Genomic DNA, 21,092 nt, shown 5'->3' with positions numbered 1-21,092 from the left:
ACCATTTGGTGTAGACTTGAAGTGTTTGATCAGCTTTCTATATGCATGTGCTCTTTTAGACAGAGTTAAAGGTTACGGAAGTTCATCAGTAGTGTCATCATTTTCTTCATTTTAAACAAGTATAAACAAAACTTTAGAAAAGGTGACCTTTCTTAACCTTGGTGCTGTTGACTGTTTGGTCCAGATAAGTCTCTGCTGTGAAGGTCATCTTGTACACTATAGGATTGTTTGCAGCCAGCGGTGTCTCCGCAGTCGAGGTTGCTAAGATGTCTCCAGACTGACAGATATCCCTTGGAAGTTGGTGGTAATTTCTCTGGTTGTAAGCAATTGTTATGAACTTGCCCTGGTTTTGGATGCCATATATGGAGAATCTAGATTTGATTTCTAAATTCTGTACGTGTGAGAGTCTGTATCAATCTTCGTCTTTTTCCTTGCTTTCCTGTTCACTTACACAAAAGAGTCTCCCCTGAGCCAAGGAGGAAGTCACAATCCCTGACTCGGAGGACTGGCGGAGTGGACATCGCCACAAGTCTGGGCCTGATGGGAATGTTTGGGGAGAACCCCACCAAGGCCTGTGCTTTATCAGTGGTTTCCTAGTGGGGTTTCTGCGACTTGTGATGGAAGCTGAGGTGGAGACAGAATTGTCTCCCAGGAGCTCCTTCCTTCCTTCCTTCCTTCCTTCCTTCCTTCCTTCCTTCCTTCCTTCCTCCCTCCCTCCCTCCCTCCCTCCCTCCCTCCCTCCCTCCTCCCTCCTCCTTCCCTCCCTCTCTCCTCCCTCCCTCCCTCCCTCTCTCTTCCTTCCCTCCCTCCCTCCCTCCTTCCTTCCTTCCTTCCTTCCTTCCTTCCTCTGTAGCCACAGAGCTGGGCAAGGCCATTCAGAATAAAGAGAAAAGTTGGGAGGACTCAGTAGGGACTTACTGGAGGTGGCATCACAATCAACTTTATCCTTTTTTCTCATGACATATGTATATGTAAATATGTACACATGTGTTCATATTTAGCATGTATATGCATATATTTTTAACTTTTATTGGCAGTAGAAGGGCTGGGCTCTGGAAACCAGTAGCATTCTGTCACTCAGAGAGGGCACCATGTAGCTCACTGGCTGTGTAAGGTTCATGTGTCACCTGCACTTCCACTGATAGATTTTTTTTTTCTTTGCTGCATTTTTAGCTATTGTAGATCTTCCTGTAGCGTGGAAAGATGAGGTACAAGATGCCTTATTTGGATGGAGTAGAGAGGCTGGGTAACATGGTAGGGACACCGACTCTGTGGCAGGAGTGGAAGCTGAGCGAGGGAGTCCGTGGTGTGCTACATCAGAGAAGTTATAGAGTGCACTCCAGCATGGCGAAGAAGTCAGACCATCAGCATACCGGACAGTTCAAGGACACAGTGCTGTGACCTGCACTGCTGGGACTTGACCTGAGCAGGGAGTGAGGAAATGACAGGCACAAGTAAAGCTGGGGTTAGGAGGGGGACTTGCCCTCAGGTAGAAATGTGCCAGCAGCCTGCATTGGTTATATGTGGCCCAAACAAGGGGGTGCATTAGCTAATCTTGGTGGAGAGCTCAGTCTCAGCTTACAGTTGTCTGTGGTGAGGAAGCTGTGGCTGCTACCTTTTGTACATATACACTAGTTAGCTGAAATTCAACTGTTCTCAGTTGAGAGGATCCTTTTGCCATTCCCACGGGTCTGAGGCATTGGCATCTGACATGGATTATGATGTCAGCAATACCCATTCATTCGCTCCCCACAATGATAGTACTTCACATTCTTAAAATTTTAATTATTTTATTTATTTACATTCCAGTCATTGTGCCCCTATGCCCCCTCCCCCCAACCTCCTCACTTCCCCCCAGTTCCTTCTCCCATTCCTTCTCTCCCTTGCCTCCAAGAAGATGCTCCTACCCCACCAGGCCTCCCCTCTCCCTGGGGCCTTCTTCCTCCCACTGAGACCTGCCCAGGCAGATCTCTGCTCTATTTGTGCCAGACGCCTCAGACCCACCTGTATGCTCCTGGTTGGTGGCTCAGTTTCTGGGAGCTCCCTGGGTTTGGGTTAGTTGAGACTGCTACTCTTCCTATGGGGTTGCCCTCCCCTTCAGCTTCTTCAATCCTTTCCCTAATTCAACCATAGGGTCCCCAACTTTGGTCCAATGGTTGGCTGTAAGTACCTGTGAGCTCTTTGTATTTTGATAAGCATTTTGAAAAGTTTATTTATGGGAGAGATGACTCATCAGTTAAGAGTAGGTAATGTTCTTCTAGAGGACCCGAGTTCAGCTCCCAACACCACATTAAGTAGCTCACAACTGCCTATATCTGGAGCTCAGTGGATCTTTGACCTCTGGATATCTGTACTCGTGCGTTGAGGATGTGACATATGTGCCATAGCGTGCTTATAGAGGTCAAGAGGTCAAGAGGACAGCATTCAGCAGTCAGTTCTCTTGTTCTACTGTGTTAGGGCAGGGCTTCTTTGTTCCTTTTGTGCAGTGTGCTCTAGGCCAGTTCCCTGTGGGCTTCCAGGCAATTCTCCTGTCTTAACCTCCCATTTCACTGAAGGAGGGTTGGACTTACAGATGCATGATATTACATCTGGCTTTAAAAAATCATTTATTTTAAAATTTTAGTTATGTGTATGCATGTGTATCTGTGTGGGATGTATGTGCACATGAGTGTAAGCACTTGAAGAGATCAGAAGAGGGCATTGGACCCACTGAAGACAGAGTTAAAAGCCATTGTTAGCTCCTGTACTTGGGTCTTCTGCAGGGTGAAGAAGGGCTTTTAACCCCTTTGAGCCATCTCAGATTTGTTTGTTTGAGGAAGGACCTGACCCTGCAGTCCTGCTTGCCTGGAACTCAGTATGTAGGTCGGGTTGGCTGAAAACGCAGGCAGGATGCACTTGACTCTACAGTGGGAGAGCTGGGGTAAAAGGCACCTGCCATTACGTACAGCTAGGGTTTACGAGTTTATCAGCTATTTGCTTCCCTTTGAAGAAATGGCCTGTTCAAATCTTTTGCCTCAGTTTTGTCTGTCTGTCTGTTTGTCTGTCTATGATTCTGAGTCTTGAAACTGGTTCTTGTACACACAAAATAAGTTTTCTACCCTGGAGCTACATCCCTAGCCTTTTGCCCAGTTTTGAATCCGGTTGTGGAAATGTAGAATTATTTAAAAACCTACTCTGGATATTAACTTGTTTGAATATATATGGTTTATTACTAGAACCACTATTGTTTCTTTTCTTGTTCCTTGATTCTAACAAGTTAGGAAAAGATTTTAAGGTTTAGAAGGTGTTTCTGGAGGAAAGGCCATTCAGAGACTGCCACACATGGGGATCCATTCCACATGCGGTCATCAAACCCAGTCACTATTGAGGATGCCAAGAGGTGCATGCTGACAGAAGCCTGATATAGCTGTCTTCTGAAAGGCTCTGCTAGAGCTTGTCAAATACAGAGGCAGATGCTCGCAGCCTACCATCGAACTGAGATCTAGGTCCCCAGTGGAGGGATTAGAGAAAGGTAGCTGAGGGGGTTTGCAACCCCATAGGAAGAACAACAATATCAACCAACCAAACACCCCAGAGTTCCCAGGGACTAAACCATCAACCAAAGAGTACACATGGACAGACACAGGCTCCAGCCACATATGTAGCAGAGGATGGCCTTGTTGGCATCGATGGGAGGAGAAGCCCTTGGTCCTGCCAAGGCTCGATGCCCCAGTGTAGGGGAATGTCAGGGCAGGGAGGCAGAAGGGAGTGGGTGGGTGGGTGGGGGATCACTCTCATGGAGGCAGGGGGTGGGGGGTTTCTGGAAGGGAAACCGAGAAGGGGGTAATATGTGAAATGTAGATAGAATATCCAATAAAAATGAAAAATAAAAATAAAAGAGTCAGGTTCTGTCCTAGAAGCCTTCCACATTCTCGAACCTCTGCATATTTCTTTTCTTTCTTTCTTTTTTTTTTATTAACTTGAGTATTTCTTACTTACATTTCGAATGTTTTTCCCTTTCCCAGTTTCCGGGCCAACATCCCCCAAGCCACCCCCTTCTATATGGGTGTTCCCCTCCCCATCCTCCCCCCATTGCCGCCCTCCCCCCAACAAACACGTTCACTGGGGGTTCAGTATTGGCAGGACCAAGGGCTTCCCCTTCCACTGGTGCTCTTATTAGGCTATTCATTGCTACGTATGCAGTTGGAGTCCAGGGTCAGTCCATGTGTAGTCTTTGGGTAGTAGCTTAGTCCCTGGAAGCTCTGGTTGCTTGGCATTGTTGTCTATATGGGGTCTCAAGCCCCTTCAAGCTCTTTCAGTCCTTTCTCTGATTCCTTCAACGGGGGTCCCGTTCTCAGTTCAGTGGTTTGCTGCTGGCCTTCGCCTCTGTGTTTGCTGTATTCTGGCTGTGTCTCTCAGGAGAGATCTACATCTGGCTCCTGTCGGCCTGCACTTCTTTGCTTCATCCATCTTGTCTAATTGGGTGACTGTATATGTATGGGTCACATGTGGGGCAGGCTCTGAATGGGTGTTCCTTCTGCCTCTGTTTTAATTTTTGCCTTCCTATTCCCTGCCAAGGGTATTCTTGTTCCCCTTAAGAAGGAGTGAAACATTCGCATTTTGATCATCCGTCTTGAGTTTTATGGGTTCTGTGCATCTAGGGTAATTCAAGCATTTGGGCTAATAGCCACTTATCAATGAGTGCATACCATGTGTGTTTTTCTGTGATTGGGTTACCTCACTCAGGATGATATTTTCCAGTTCCCTCCATTTGCCTATGAATTTCATAGTCACTGTTTTTGATAGCTGAGTAATATTCCATTGTGTAGATGTACCACATTTTCTGTATCCATTCCTCTGTTGAAGGGCATCTGGGTTCTTTCCAGCTTCTGGCTATTATAAATAAGGCTGCTATGAACATAGTGGAGCACGTGTCTTTTTTATATGTTGGGGCATCTTTTGGGTATATGCCCAAAAGAAGTTTAGCTGGGTCCTCAGGTAGTACAATGTCCAATTTTCTGAGGAACCTCCAGACTGATTTCCAGAATGGTTGTACCAGTCTGCAATCCCACCAACAATGGAGGAGTGTTCCTCTTTCTCCACATCCTCGCCAGCATTTGCTGTCACCTAAGTTTTTGATCTTAGCCATTCTCACTGGTGTGAGGTGAAACCTCAGGGTTGTTTTGATTTGCATTTCCCTTATGACTAAAGATGTTGAACATTTCTTTAGGTGTTTCTCAGCCATTCGGCATTCCTCAGCTGTGAATTCTTTGTTTAGCTCTGAACCCCATTTTTTAATAGGGTTACTTGTCTCCCTGTGGTCTAACTTCTTGAGTTCTTTGTATATTTTGCATATAAGCCCTCTATCTGTTGTAGGATTGGTAAAGATCTTTTCCCAATCTGTTGATTGCCGTTTTGTCCTGACCACAGTGTCCTTTGCCTTACAGAAGCTTTGCAGTTTTATGAGATCCCATTTGTCGATTCTTGATCTTAGTGCATAAGCCATTGGTATTTTCTTGGAAATTTTCTCCAGTGCCCATGTGTTCGAGATGCTTCCCCACTTTTTTTTTTTTTTCAGAGCTGGGGACCGAACTCAGGGCCTTGCACTTGCTAGGCAAGTGCTCTACCACTGAGCTAAATCCCCAACCCCCCCACTTTTTCTTCTACTAGTTTGAGTGTATCTGGTTTGATGTGGAGGTCCTTGATCCACTTGGACTTAAGCTTTGTACAGGGTGATAAGCATGGATCGATCTGCATTCTTCTACATGTTGACCTCCAGTTGAACTAGCACCATTTGCTGAAAATGCTATCTTTTTTCCATTGGATGGTTTTGGCTCCTTTGTCAAAAATCAAGTGACCATAGGTATGTGGGTTCATTTCTGGGTCTTCAATTCTATTCCATTGGTCTATCTGTCTGTCTCTGTACCAATACCATGCAGTTTTTATCACTATTGCTCTGTAATACTGCTTGAGTTCAGGGATAGTGATTCCCCCTGAAGTCCTTTTATTGTTGAGGATAGTTTTAGCTATCCCAGGTTTTTTGTTATTCCAGATGAATTTGCAAATTGTTCTGTCTAACTCTTTGAAGAATTGGATTGGTATTTTGATGGGGATTGCATTGAATCTGTAGATCGCTTTTGGTAAAATGGCCATTTTTACTATATTAATCCTGCCAATCCATGAGCATGGGAGATCTTTCCATCTTCTGAGGTCTTCGTCAATTTCTTTCTTCAGAGGCTTGAAGTTCTTATTGTACAGATTTTTTACTTGCTTGGTTAAAGTCACACCGAGGTAATTTATATTATTTGGGAGTATTATGAAGGGTGTTGTTTCCCTAATTTCTTTCTCGGCTTGTTTCTCTTTTGTGTAGAGGAAGGCTACTGATTTATTTGAGTTAATTTTATACCCAACCACTTTGCTGAAATTGTTTATCAGCTTTAGTAGTTCTCTGGTGGAACTTTTGGGATCACTTAAATATACTATCATGTCATCTGCAAATAGTGATATTTTGACTTCTTCTTTTCCAATCTGTATCCCCTTGATCTCCTTTTGTTGTCTGATTGCTCTGGCTAGAACTTCAAGAACTATATTGAATAAGTAGGGAGAGAGTGAGCAGCCTTGTCTAGTCCCTGAGTTTAGTGGGATTGCTTCAAGTTTCTCTCCATTTAGTTTAATGTTAGCGACTGGTTTGCTGTATATGGCTTTTACTAGGTTTAGGTATGGGCCTTGAATTCCTATTCTTTCCAGGACTTTTATCATGAAGGGGTGTTGAATTTTGTCAAAAGCTTTCTCAGCATCTAATGAAATGATCATGTGGTTTTGTTCTTTCAGTTTATTTATGTAATGGATCACGTTGATGGTTTTCCATATATTAAACCATCCCTGCATGCCTGGGATGAAGCCTACTTGATCATGGTGGATGATTGTTTTGATGTGGTCTTGGATTCGGTTTGCCAGAATTTTATTGAGTATTTTTGCGTCGATATTCATAAGGGAAATTGGTCTGAAGTTCTCTTTCTTTGTTGTGTCTTTGTGTGGTTTAGTTATAAGAGTAATTGTGGCTTCATAGAAGGAATTCAGTAGTGCTCCATCTGTTTCAATTTTGTGGAATAGTTTGGATAGTATTGGTATGAGGTCTTCTATGAAGGTCTGATAGAATTCTGCACTAAACCCGTCTGGACCTGGGCTCTTTTTGGTTGGGAGACCTTTAATGGCTGCTTCTATTTCCTTAGGAGTTATGGGGTTGTTTAGCTGGTTTATCTGTTCCTGATTTAACTTCGGTACCTGATATCTGTCTAGGAAATTGTCCATTTCCTGCAGATTTTCACGTTTTGTTGAATATAGGCTTTTATAGTAAGATCTGATGATTTTTTGAATTTCCTCTGAATCTGTAGTTATGTCTCCCTTTTCATTTCTGATTTTGTTAATTTGGACACACTCTCTGTGTCCTCTCGTTAGTCTAGCTAAGGGTTTATCTATCTTGTTGATTTTCTCAAAGAACCAACTTTTGGCTCTGTTGATTCTTTCTATGGTCCTTTTTGTTTCTACTTGGTTGATTTCAGCTCTGAGTTTGATTATTTCCTGCCTTCTACTCCTCCTGGGTGTATTTGCTTCTTTTTGTTCTAGAGCTTTTAGGTGTGCTGTCAAGCTGGTGACATATGCTCTTTCCTGTTTCTTTCTGCAGGCACTCAGAGCTATGAGTTTTCCTCTTAGCCCAGCTTTCATTGTGTCCCTTAAGTTTGGGTATGTTGTACCTTCATTTTCATTAAATTCTAAGAAGTCTTTAATTTCTTTATTTCTTCCTTGACCTTATCGTTAAGTAGAGCTTTGTTCAACCTCCATGTATATGTGGGCTTTCTTCCCTTATTGTTATTGAAGACCCAGGTTTAGGCTGTGGTGGTCTGATAGGTCGCATGAGATTATTTCTATTTTTCTGTATCTGTTGAGGCCTGTTTTTTGACCAATTATATGGTCAGTTTTGGAGAAAGTACCATGAGGTGTTGAGAAGAATGTATATTCTTTTGCTTTAGGATAGAATGTTCTATAAATATCTGTTAAGTCCATTTGGTTCATGACTTCTCTTAGTCTGTCTATGTCTGTGTTTAATTTCTGTTTCCATGACCTGTCCATTGATGAGAGTGGGGTGTTGAAGTCTCCTACTATTATTGTGTGAGGTGCAATGTGTATTTTGAGCTTTAGTAAGGTTTCTTTTACATATGTAGGTGCCCTTGTATTTGGAGCACAGATATTTAGGATTGAGAGTTCATCTTGGTGGATTTTTCCTTTGATGAATATGAAGTGTCCTTCCTTATCTTTTTTGATGACTTTTAGTTGAAAATTGATTTTATTTGATATTAGAATGGCTACTCCAGCTTGCTTCTTCCGACCATTTGCTTGGAAAGTTGTTTTCCAGCCTTTCACTCTGAGGTAGTGTCTGTCTTTGTCTCTGAGGTGTGTTTCCTGTAGGCAGCAGAATGCAGGGTCCTCGTTGCATATCCAGTTTGTTATTTTATGTCTTTTTATTGGGGAGTTGAGGCCATTGATGTTGAGAGATATTAAGGAATAGTGATTATTGCTTCCTGTTATATTCATATTTGGATGTGAGGTTATGTTTGTGTGCTTTTCTTTTCTTTGTTTTGTTGCCAAGACGATTAGTTTGTTGCTTTTTCTAGGGTATTGCTTGCTTTCTTATGTTGGGTTTTACCATTTAGTATCGTTTGTAGTGCTGGATTTGTAGAAAGATATTGTATAAATTTGGTTTTGTCATGGAATATCTTGGTTTCTTCATCTATGTTAAGTGAGAGTTTTGCAGGATATAGTAACCTGGGCTGGCATTTGTGTTCTCTTAGGGTCTGTATGACATCTGTCCAGGATCTTCTGCCTTTCATAGTCTCTGGTGAAAAGTCTGGTGTGATTCTGATAGGTCTGCCTTTATATATTACTTGACCTTTTTCCCTTACTGCTTTTAATATTCTTTCTTTATTTTGTGCATTTGGTGTTTTGACTATTAAGTGATGGGAGGAGTTTCTTTTCTGGTCTAATCTATTTGGAGTTCTGTAGGCTTCTTGTATGCTTATGGGCATTTCTTTCTTTAAATTAGGGAAGTTTTCTTCTATGATTTTGTTGAAGATATTTACTGGTCCTTTGAGCTGGGAGTCTTCACTCTCTTCTATACCTATTACCCTTAGGTTTGATCTTCTCATTGAGTCCTGGATTTCCTGTATGTTTTGGACCAGTAGCTTTTTCCGTTTTACATTATCTTTGAAAGTTGTGTCGATGCTTTCTATGGAGTCTTCTGCTCCTGAGATTCTCTCTTCTATCTCTTGTATTTTGTTGGTGATGCTTGTATCTACGGCTCCTTGTCTCTTCCTTTGGTTTTCCAGGGTTGTTTCCCTGTGTTCTTTCTTGATTGCCTCTATTTCCATTTTTAATTCCTTCAACTGTTTAATTGTGTTTTCCTGGAATTCTTTCAGGGATTTTTGTGATTCCTCTCTATAGGCTTCTACTTGTTTATTTATGTTTTCTTGCGCTTCTCTAAGGGAGTTCTTCATGTCTTTCTTGAAGTCCTCCAGCATCATGATCAAATATGATTTTAAAGCTAGGTCTTTCCTTTCTGGTGTGTTTGGATATTCAGTGTTTGCTTTGGTGGGAGAATTGGGCTCCGATGGTGCCATGTAGTCTTGGTTTCTGTTGCTTGGGTTCCTGCGCTTGCCTCTCGCCATCAGATTATCTCTGGTGTTACTTTGTTCTGCTATTTCTGACAGTGGCTAGACTGTCCTATAAGCCTGTGTGTCAGAAGTGCTGTAGACCTGTTTTCCTGTTTTCTTTCAGCCAGTTATGGGGACAGAGTGTTCTGCTTTCAGGTGTGTAGTTTTTCCTCTCTACAGTTCTTCAGCTGTTCCTGTGGGCCTGTGTCCTGAGTTCACCAGGCAGGTCACTTGGAGCAGAAAAGTTGGTCTTACCTGTGGTCCCGAGGTTCAAGTTTGCTCGTGGGGTGTTGATTATGAGCTCTCTGCGAGGGCAGCAACCAGGAGGACCTGCGCCACCCTTTCCGGGAGCCCCCGTGCACCAGGGTCCTAGATGGCGTTTTCTACATATTTCTAAAGACATCTTAGATCCCTGTGTTCTAAGCACCTCTGTTCGCTCCATCAGGCAGTGAAGCTGAGCACCACATGACAGCATCTGCAGCTCTTTCATTTGTCTGTTTGCCAGCTTGTCCGTCATTATACTGATAGACCCTAGTGAGCAGAAGCTTTGTTTTAATTTAATTTTTCCTTATCTGTTTATTTTCCCAGTATATCTGGACCTTTGTTTTCCCTTCCTCCATCCCTCCCAGCCCCTCCCCTGCCCTCCCACCTCCCCTCTTCCCCAGATTACTCTTCCTCTTCTTTGTTTTAGAGAAGAGCAACAGCTCTCAATGGAACACAGCGTCACAAGATGCAGCAAGACTAGGCAGGAGGGAAAGGACCCCAAGAGCAGGAGAAAGAGTCAGAGACACCCCCACTCACATGGTTAGGAATCCCACAAAAATACCAAGCTAACAGGCATAATATACATGCAGAGGACCTAGTGTAGACCCATGCAGGCTCTGTGAGCCCCTCTAAGTCCTGCTTCATTCATGTTGGCGGGCCCTGTTCTCCATGTGTCCTTGGCTCCTCTGGCTCCTACGATTCTTCCTCCTCCTCTTTAGCAGGGTTACCCGAGCTCCAAGGGGAAGGGCCTGACGGAGATCTTCAATTTGTCCCCCAACCCCACCCCACGCCTAATGCTTGGCTGTGGATCTCAAAAAGAAGCTATCTTTCTGGATTTTTACTTTAACTTTTGTATTTGAGATATATTATTTGTTAAGTGAATGTATAGCTAAGCAATGAATGAATGTTAAGTCAGTTTTACCAACTCCTCAGAGTTATGCTAGAATTACTTTAATTCTGATCTTTTGTTTCCAAGTAGTCTTTTTATTATGGCTTATATAGTACTCAGCTAGACTATACAACTTTCTTGATTCTTGACTTTCTACCTGAAGGACTATGATATGCAAACCTTTGGAAAACACTGTAGGACGTTCTTCATAAAGAATTCCTTGTGCTAGCCCAGATGTGCTTGCTGTTGTTATCTGAGGTAGATCTAAGGATCTGGGAAAGACCCTCTGGGTGGTATTTAAACCTAATCCAGACAAGAGCTAATAACGCCTTTTTTTCCATTAATGCTGTAGCTTTTGTTATGAGTTCTCATAATAAATTACTACACTGAAGTAATTTAATCTGTGATGTTCCTTGGCAGGAAAATCTTGAAAATATTTTATTGTAATTGTGAGTTTCACACTAAGTCATATTTCAAAGTCATTAGTAAAAAATCCTGGAAGAAGTACAGTTACCAAGTGATGTGCTCCAAAAAGATGGATTGCTACTGTTGTGGATGATTAAGTTATGCCAGTTATTTGACTATGTTTGAGTCATACCCTACTTGATTTCCAGTAAAACGTAGTTTCAAATGTAAACTATACTTTTAATTCACTCCTAATGTAAATATGAAGTTCTGTGGTCTAAAGTTTTTGCTGAAGTGTTAGAAAATGTCTATATATAGGCACATTCTGCATTGAATTAAGTGAAATAATTCTCAGACCAGCTCTCTTTTTGCAGTGGTATTTCTACTTGCTGATTGATTAAAAGTAATTAGTTAGGAAATGAGAGGCAGACTATATAGTTTCTTCTTTTAAGTAATTAGTTATGAAATGAGATGTGGGTTATGACAACTTTTTTTCTAACTGAAGCATTTCAAATGCTCTCCCAGTTCTCAGCACTTAGACATGTTTTCTTGCATAAAGTCATTGCCAGATACAGGAATATCCTATATAATTCAATTGAGAGCAAGCCTCAAATCCATTAGTTAGAACTTTTAACTGTCTTTGAATTTTTGTTGGAATTGCTTTCACCTCTGAAATAGGTTATGCGTAATACTTCTCAGAAATTATTAAATTTTAAAGTAGTATCTTTGTTTTAAAATAAACTGAAAAAATTCCCAGCTGTTTATTTACTCCTGTTCAGCTCCCCCTGGTTCCTAATTGCCTTCTTTAATCTATTGCAGTAATAGACCATATCAACCTCTCAGGGAGGTAGCCTAAACCAACAGTGCCTAAATCCTCTGCTGTTGCAGTGTTTGATCTGGATTTAGTTGTGGTACAGTCATTTTCTCACAAGGTGTTCATTTTGGGGAGCTGTAATCCTCTGCCCCTGATTACACTGACCTGGTGGAATAGCATCTGTTTGTCCTTATGGTCATAACCAGCAACTCCAAAGTTTCACTGTGAATGGAAAATTATTTATTCATTCCCACAATCTTCAGTGTTTGCCATGTGTTTGCTGTTTTGTGGCCTGAGGATTCAGAAATGAGTGATACATACATACATCCAAGGCTAGTCTTGAATTTACGATCCTTTTTATCTAAGTCTCTCAATTACTAGAATCCCAGGCATAACCACCATGGCTAGTTTCTGTGGATGGCTTTGTAGTGGACATAGGATGTTAGTGTAATTACCCAGCTCTTAGATAAGAGGATTTGAGTAAATAACCTAGATTCATATTGAAATGTTTATTGTGCACTCTCACATCTGACTTATGTACCCTCTCCTTTGTCTCTCACTTATTCCAGCCCCCTCCCGCTGTAATTTGTTTATTAGGTTATAGTCATGATCTTTCCCTCTTGGATCATGTGCTTCTTGAGAGTGGAGGTTAGTGTAGTATAACCAACCTCCTGTGTAGTATATCCCCCTGAATAAATGCTTATTGAAATAAGGACTGACAACATTCCACATGGATGTTTCTTTATATATATAAAAATATATATACTTAATTTTTTATTAGCTATATTTCTTTACTTGCATTTCAAGTGTTATTCCCTTTCCCGATTTCCTGTCTATAAGCCCCCATTCCCTCCCCTCCCCCTCCACCATACGGATATTCCCCCTATACATCCCCCTTACTGCCCACCCCCATATTCCCCTGCACTGGGGGTCCAACCTTGGCAGGACCAAGGGCTTCCCCTTTCACTGGTGCCCAACAAGGCTATTCTCTGCTACATATGCAGTTGGAGCCCAGGGTTAGTCCATGTATAGACTTTTCAGTATCCTCAATTTGGGGATAGTTTTCAACTTTATTAAAGACTTTTGTTTTTGATGTATCCTCTATTAATTTTTTTTAAATTCCCCACCTCAACCCTGCCCCAGTGTCTGTGTGTGTGTACGCATATTGTGGTGTGCTTAGGGATGTTGGATGACATTGTCAGTCATTTTCTTTCCTTTATGTGTGGTCCTGGAGACCCATCAGGTCGTCAGGCTGACAGCAGTGCTTCTACCCACTGAGCCATCCCACTGGCCTTTATTGTAAACATTCATTTTTTAAATTACATTTTATTTGTGTGAGGGTCATGTTTATGCCATGTTACATGTATGGAGGTCAGGGCATGCTTGTGGAAGTCAGTTCTCTTTACCCAGTGGGACCCAGAGATAGAATTCAGGTAGTCAAGCTTGGTAATAAGTATTTTTACCCACTGAGCCATCTCACTGGCCCTGATAGAAGCTTTTAATTTTTTTTTTTAATTTCTATAAAATTTATCACTTAAAGGAAAAACAAATCCTTAATTTCTCAGACATTATCAGTAGCTACTGGTTCATTGTTTAATATTTAGTACACAGTAACAGCAAGAAATAATTTCATTTAACTTAAAGAATTCTTTGGAGCCAGGAGCAGTGGCCCTTGGTCCCAACATTTGGGGTGCAGAACACAGGTGGATCTCTGGTTCTAGGACAGTGGGATCTATAAAGTGAGTTCCAGGACAGTGGAGTCTACACAGTTTGTTTGAAGTCAAGTTATTAAGTGATAGGTCAAGGTACCGGTAGACTGAAGCACCCAGGAGACTGAAGCAGAAGGATTGTTGTTTCTAGGTGTTCTAGTGTAGCCTAAGACTTTCCTCTCTAAAAACCATTGGCCTGGTGTAGCAGTGGTGCACGTACTTCATCCCAGCACTTGGGAGGCAGAGGCAGGCTGATTGCTGAGGAGTTCAGGAAAAACCACAAGAAAGAATTCTCAAATCACTTATAAGCAGAAAGAGAGGAGTTATATATCTAGACATGTAGAAGAAATATATCTCCATTTATTTTTCCTTTAAAACAAAGGTGTATTCATTATTTTTATGTGTATGTGTGTTCCTTGGTGACGTGTATGTACCACATGCATGTCAAAACCTGTGGGATCCAGAAGAGGGAGTTGGATCTCCTGGGACTAGAGTTACAGTGGTTATGAGGTGTCATGTGAGTGCTAGGTGATCTTAATGACTGAGGCACCTCTAGCTCCTCCCCCCCTCCCCCTTTCTTTTAAGGCTTTGCGGTAACAAGACATGGATACTGTCAATGTTTATTTTCACTGTGGGCAGTGGCTCATGATGGTAACCCACAGTTACTCAAGAGGGAAGCAGAAGGTTTGCAAGTTCAGATCCTGCTTGGCCTACACAGCAAATGCCAAGGCTCATATCTGAGCAACTTAGAAAAATCTTGTTGAAAGAGGATTCAGAAAGGAGCTGGTGAGATAGCTCAGTAGGCGAACACACACACACACACACACACACACACACACACACACACACACACACTCTCACATTAAACAAATGTAATAATAACAGTTTTCAAACTTCCAAAGAGAGGAGACTTAGGTACGGGGAAGTAGCTCAGCGGTAGGACGCTTGTCTCGGGTAGCCCTTGGGCCCAGTGACACACACTGAAGTGCCTTCCCTGTAATGTCTGTGTAGTCTTCACATATATTATTTTACTCATTGACCTAATGGAGTCTTCCTGTTTCAGAATCCCATCCACAGGATTCCTGACTCGCATGAGATCACGCTGAAGCACGGCACTAAAACAGTAAGTTTAAAATGTTTTTGTTCTTTTTTTATTAACAGAGCTTTCCTAGACCAGTCAGCTGATAAGGCATAATAAAAATGTGCACTCACACTCATGCACACTCGCACACAAGCATGCACAGGCACACAAAACCTGAGACCATTCTAAGGTCATTGATGTAGTGAAAGCTACAGTCATCATGAAACTAGAAAGATGACTTTCACAGCCAATCAGAATAGTGGCGCCTTTCATTTTCGTGGGGACCACTTACTGTCAGTGCTACTGTTGGCTTTAAGAACCTCTTTTCTGGGATACAGGAACATTGTAAAATTTACTCCAATGCAGTTCTGTTTTAATGACTTGGGAAAACTTCCCATTGTCCTCAGCTTTATTGCTAAATCAGTAAAAAGCACGAATTTGTCCACTTTGCAGATGAATGCTGAGATAAGAAATAAGCTTCAAATGGTTTCTGTTTTGCTCTAAGATTACATGAATTAGATTGTATTTTCACAGTATTTATCTACTAATATCACTTAAAGCCTAATAATAGAAATAGGTGGTGGCTATGTAAGGTGAGATCACTGTATTACTGCAAAATTATTAAAAATGTGGTCGAATGGAAGTGTGCATAGTCAATGAAAGTATAAAGTTGTCATATTCCCCCATTACACTGGAGCCACCATATTTTCAGATGTGTGGCCCATAAGAAGAAAACATCCTGTTAACGAGAAAGACAACATTCAATGGAGGTACATGCAGAAATGTGGAAACTAATAAACAGGAATCATAAAACAGTACATTCACGCCACAGGAACTTCCAATTGTAAAGATTGGTTTTATACATATCTCTGTTAAGTTTAATCAGTTTAATGTCATTTTAAATGAAATGAAATATCCTCATTTTTGGTGCTTACTATTAGTATACATACATGTTTCATTAAAATGTATGGTTTTCAGTAGATTTTGAGTCTAAATGGTCTTGACAGGTTTTTAGAAGTAGTAGCGTTCTCACAAATATCTTAGAACCGTTGCCTCAGTGGTCCTGAGTTCAGTTCTCTTCCCGACACAGCGGCTCATACTCTAGTTCTAGTTGTAGCTCTACTAATAGCCAGTGCTCTTCGCTGCTGACCCATCCCTCCAGCCCCAGAGAGAGAATTCTTTCTCTCAGTCCCAATATTAGTAATTCTTTCTTTTTGCTTATCTAATCTAATAAAGTTTTCTTATTTTCTTTGAAAAATTCACAGGACCAACTATTCTAGCTCTGGGAATTTTTCTCTTTGCAAACTTGCGTTTCAGTTTCCACTCCAAAATTTAGGCTTCCCTTTTATGCTTCCATTGGATTTGCTTGCTTTTCTTTTGATAGTTTTTAAGAGTTGAAGGTTAGGCTGTTGCTTTTAGATTTTCTTCTCCACCGACTATAGATATAGCAAGCTCATACATTTCTCTATAAGCATATCTATTTTTCCATATTTCCTCAATGAACTGCTCATGGTTGGTCATCTAACAAAACTGAAATATTTAGAAGTAGAAATTTTGTAGTGGTTTCTTTTAAAGTTTGAAGGAAAATATAAAGTCAACGATTTATTTTGAATTGAAAAATTCTTTATTAAATTTTCCTTGGGACATGATTTTGTAACCAATTTAAATTAAAACAGTATTTAAAATACTATGCTGTAATCATAAGAAAAACTGTCAAGTATTCAAGCATTTATACAGTTAGTATGATGCCAGGTCAAATAAATTGCCTAATTCTAGATTCACATCTGAAGCTCAAGCCTGAGAAAGTGGTGATTGTCCTTTAAAGTGTGAGGGAGGGAGGGAGCTGAAGCTGAAGATGCTAGGGCCTGATCTCAGGCTGGGTTGAAAGGAACACATAGGAATGCAGTAACAGTTAGTGAGGAAGAGGGCGTGGGTCCAGGGAGTTGTTTGCATATACGTAAACATACATGTATGCAACAGCAGCTAGTGAAGAAAGGCCACGGTCTGAAGGAGAGTAGGAAGTGAGATGGGAGGTTTTGGAGGGAGGAGAGGGAAAGGAAAAATGTTGCAATTCTCTTGTAATCTCAAGAAAATAAGGAAAATAAATAAAACATGGCTCTGGGGGTAGAAAGCTAAAACAGAAAGCTTAAATTAGGGTTGGGGATTTAGCTCAGTGGTAGAGCGCTTGCCTAGCAAGCACAAGGCCCTGGGTTCGGTCCTCAGCTCGGGGTGGGGGGGAAGAAAGCTTAAATTACTTGATTCATTGTACATTGGTCAAAATACTTTAGACCATCATCCCAAATAATTTGATAACTGTTTCTGTATTTTATGAGAATTAAATTAAAAAATAATTATTTCCTCAATAATATGTTTACAATATTAGTGTCTGTTTGATACAATATGTTGACATATCTGTGATTAAAATACACTGGAAAATTAGTTAAACTTTCTGTGTCTTTTAACTCTTGGAAGCCCAGGGGTTGTGGGCTTGTGGAGATTTAGCTCGTGGAAGGACACATTCTCTAACTGGGGCAGATTGTTTGTCCCCACTGAATTGTGTTTTCTGTCTTCCAGACTTTTCGTATCCTTTGGTTTCTTTGGGCTAACGCTTTAATAATTTTAATGAAGTTTACAAGCATTGGCAGCGGTCCTGCTGTCTGAATCCTAGTGCTGAAAGCATCAGTTTGAAGGCAGGCGTGGGAGTGCGTGCCTGTAATCCTGGCGCGGTGAGGCAGGGGCGGGAGGAGGGAGGAACATCTCAGGCTGAGTTCCATTAGGTCTACCTACTGAGACATTGCTTAAAACAAAGCAGAAATAAAACAAAATCTAAGTACTGTCCAAACCATCCCCAATCCCCCAAACAAGGAAATAGCTTCTTAGAACAAAACCACCATGGCCACCTTGAAAAAATCTCAGTGACAAACCCTATCCTCTTGTCCTTTTGGCTTCAGTAGCACAGTAAACTTAGAACTTTACTCTATTGTTCTTTCATGACAGAAGAAGATTTATCTCATATTTATTGCACAGTCTCATTGTTTGAATTATATAAGGTTTGCCTGCCTGCCTGCCTGCCTGCCTGCCTGCCTGCCTGCCTGCCTGCCTGCCTGCCTTCCTTCCTTCCTTCCTTCCTTCCTTCCTTCCTTCTTTCCTTCCTTCCTTCCTTCCTTCCTTCTTTCCTTCCTTCCTTCCTTCCTTCCTTCCTTCCTTCCTTCCTTCCTTCCTTCCTTCCTTCCTTCTTTCTCGTTTTTTGAGACAGACTCTCACTACGTAGCTCTGACTATCCAGGAACTCAAGGGATCCACCTGCCTCTGTCTCCTGAGTATTGGGATTAAAGGCATGTGCCGCCATACCCAATGAGTTATATAAAGTTTTCATGTGTGTAAGTGTACATGTGCATGTGTGTACTGGTTCACATGTGCAGGTACACATATATGTGTATGCACGTAGAAGCTTGGAACAGACATTAAATGTCTTCCTCAGGTGCTCTTTTTCTTCCCTTACTAAACCTGAAGCCCATTGATTTGGCTAGCGTGGTTGGCCAGTAAATCCCAGGAATCTGCTTGTCTCTAACACTTGCACATGCAGACACAGAGACAAACGCACAACAAACGGCAACACCACACACACATAGATAACAATGTCTTTTCTTTATTTCAAGATAAATAATGCAGTAAAGTGAAGCAGTCTGGGGGCTGTTATTCACCACCACCTTTCAGAAGTAGACAGCTGCTGGTCCACGTTTGCTGTGCCTGTCTGACAGTGGTACTGGGGGCTAGAAGTGGAGACTGTTGTGGTTACTCCTCCGTCTATGAGCGTGCATTTGTTTGTTTTGGACAGGTTTCTGCTTTGGGTTTGGACCCCTCGGGTGCCCGTCTGGTCACTGGAGGATATGACTATGATGTTAAGTTTTGGGACTTTGCTGGAATGGATGCTTCTTTCAAGGCATTTCGATCTCTTCAGCCTTGTGAATGGTATGTATTTAATTCACCGCTCCATGCTTAGCTTTGGTTTTTATATTTGGAGGTAATGCTCTTATCATTGGAACTCAGTCAATAATGAATAACACTTAATTTATATGAATTATATCATTATTAAATGAAAATAAACCATACATTCTTTTCCTTAGCTTCAGTGACACATATGTTACATACATATGTGACATACATATAAAATACACGTTTTATGTATTATTCACACTCTATACACATATATCATTTCCATGTGTATGTGCATGTGTTATGTGTGTGTTCATCATAGGGTCCTGGGGACCTAGCACAACCTTCAGGCTTGGCAACAGGCACCTTTACCCACTGAGCCCTCTGCTGGCCCTTGACCTGTTTTAAAGGCATTTTCTATCATTTGTTTATTTTTTTAAATACATCTATTTAGAACTTGTTTCTTCCTTGCTTTACTTTAAAACATTCGAGTAAACAAGGCTGGATAAATGGTGGTGTTTTGGTTGTCTTTTGAGACAGGGTCTTTCCATGTAGTCCTGGCTGCATTGAAACTCACCATGTAGATCAGGTTGGCCCTGAAGTCATAGAAATGACCCTGCTTTTGTCTTCTGAGATTGTCTTCTGAGATAATGTGTTTTTGCCTGGGGCATGCACTGAATCCTTATCCAAGCTGTGGTCCCTGCCGCTTTGTCCTGTATGGCCAGTTAGCCTCACACCAAAATGGCTTGGCATGGTGCTTCCCGTAGCTGTTTCTTTTTCTGACTGTGTATGGGCGTCTAGCATGCTGCCCTGTGCTATCACTTTACTGTTTTGTCTCCTCCCAGTGTTTTCAGAGAAGAGTAAAGACTTGATTATGCTTTATACTCTACCACACTGATTGCCATGTACTGGTAGATTCCTACATTAGATTGGTATTGCTGATACTAATGAAGGAATTACTTCATTGTAAAGTGGACTTTTTTATACTTCACTTAGCAGGACCTTTGTGGAGAAATACTGTATAAATATATAACAGTTCTTTTTTTTGATGAACTTATTACTCATTGATGTTAGCTACATGGGTTATTGATCTCATTGAGGCATATATATTGGTGGTTGTCGGTGTACTTTTATATCTACCACCTTTCTCCATGCCCCCCATCCCTCCCAACCCCAACACTAGGTAGGGGAGAAAGGTTAGAGAGAAAGTGGGGTGTAGGTCTCTTTAGACTACTTTCTAATTAAGGCATTCAAGTTCCTTGGGGCAAATCAGAGTTCCTTGGGGCAAATCAGTCTTCATCGTCAGGATGCGCAATTTCTCTCTTTGCTCACCAGGGGGAGCCGCAGCCTCCTGCAGCTTTGGCATTTTTATGTCTTCTCAAATGTCCCTAGAATCTCGTAAACTCTCTTCACCTAGCAAAACCACACCCCTGCCAAAGCTCATAGAGAGCTGTTGTGGACAGTCTGAAGCAGTCCTCTATCCCACCCGTGGGATCAAACAGAAACATGTTCACATAACATTTCTGTGTTTCTAATGAACCAACATTCTCACTACAAGCAGTTTTCTAAACCTGCCATTTTGCCTGTGGCATTCTTTCAAAGAAGAGGTTTCCTTACTGACAGATGCTGTTGGGTACTGGGAAACACACGCTTCCTTCAGAGGCCCTGGGAGTGCTTGGTAATTTCACCGTATCTACTTCAGCTCAAGGGTAGCGATAACAAGTGAGATATTACTCTTACTGGTTGTGGTCATTTGAATGGAATGGCCCCTATATAGACTCATATGTTTGAATACTTGGTCTTCAGATGAAGGAACTGTTCGAGAAGGACTAGGAGATGTGGCCTTTGGAGGTGTTGTGTCACTGGGAGTTGGAACGAGACTTCAAAAGCCCACATTTTCCCCGCTCACTCTGCTTGTGAATTAAGATGTAATTTTTCAATTTGTGCTGTGCCATCGTGACCTCTGACCCTCTGAAACCACTAGCCCAGTTAAACAGGTTTTTTTTTTTTGTAAGTTGCCGTATCATGGTGTTTTGTCACAGCAATAGAAGCAGTGTACAGTATTGGTCCATCCATTTTTCTTTTTCTTTGAGTTTTATACTTTCAGTACTACTTATGAAAACTTATTTTCACGGGTTTTAATTAGTTGCAGCCATTTTTTTTTGATCTTTAAATTGTCCAGATTTATCCACTGGAAACCTTCCAGTAATATTTTTGATATGACCTTATATGAATTTATAAGCTGATTCATTGTCTGTCTGTCATTCTGTGCTTAAATGACAAGGTCTTACTGATTCTCAAAACATTTT

General features: G+C 41.4%; 1 protein-coding gene across 3 annotated transcripts in view; it reads left to right on the top strand.

The window, feature by feature from the left end:
* Wdr70 (WD repeat domain 70) overlaps positions 1 to 21,092 on the top strand; it is a 239,873-nt gene that overhangs the window by 34,585 nt on the left and 184,196 nt on the right. For all 3 annotated transcript variants that reach the window (NM_001013909.1, XM_039101944.2, XM_063281520.1), the window contains 2 exons: positions 14,831 to 14,890; positions 18,686 to 18,819. In NM_001013909.1, the coding sequence (NP_001013931.1) occupies positions 14,831 to 14,890; positions 18,686 to 18,819 (194 nt within the window). The remainder of the gene's footprint in view (positions 1 to 14,830; positions 14,891 to 18,685; positions 18,820 to 21,092) is intronic.

The sequence above is a fragment of the Rattus norvegicus genome, chromosome 2 (assembly GCF_036323735.1).
Source record: "Rattus norvegicus strain BN/NHsdMcwi chromosome 2, GRCr8, whole genome shotgun sequence".
Taxonomy (NCBI): Eukaryota; Metazoa; Chordata; class Mammalia; order Rodentia; family Muridae; genus Rattus; species Rattus norvegicus.
The sequence above is the reverse complement of the archived record's forward strand: the minus strand, read 5'-3'. Positions and strand labels throughout refer to the sequence as shown.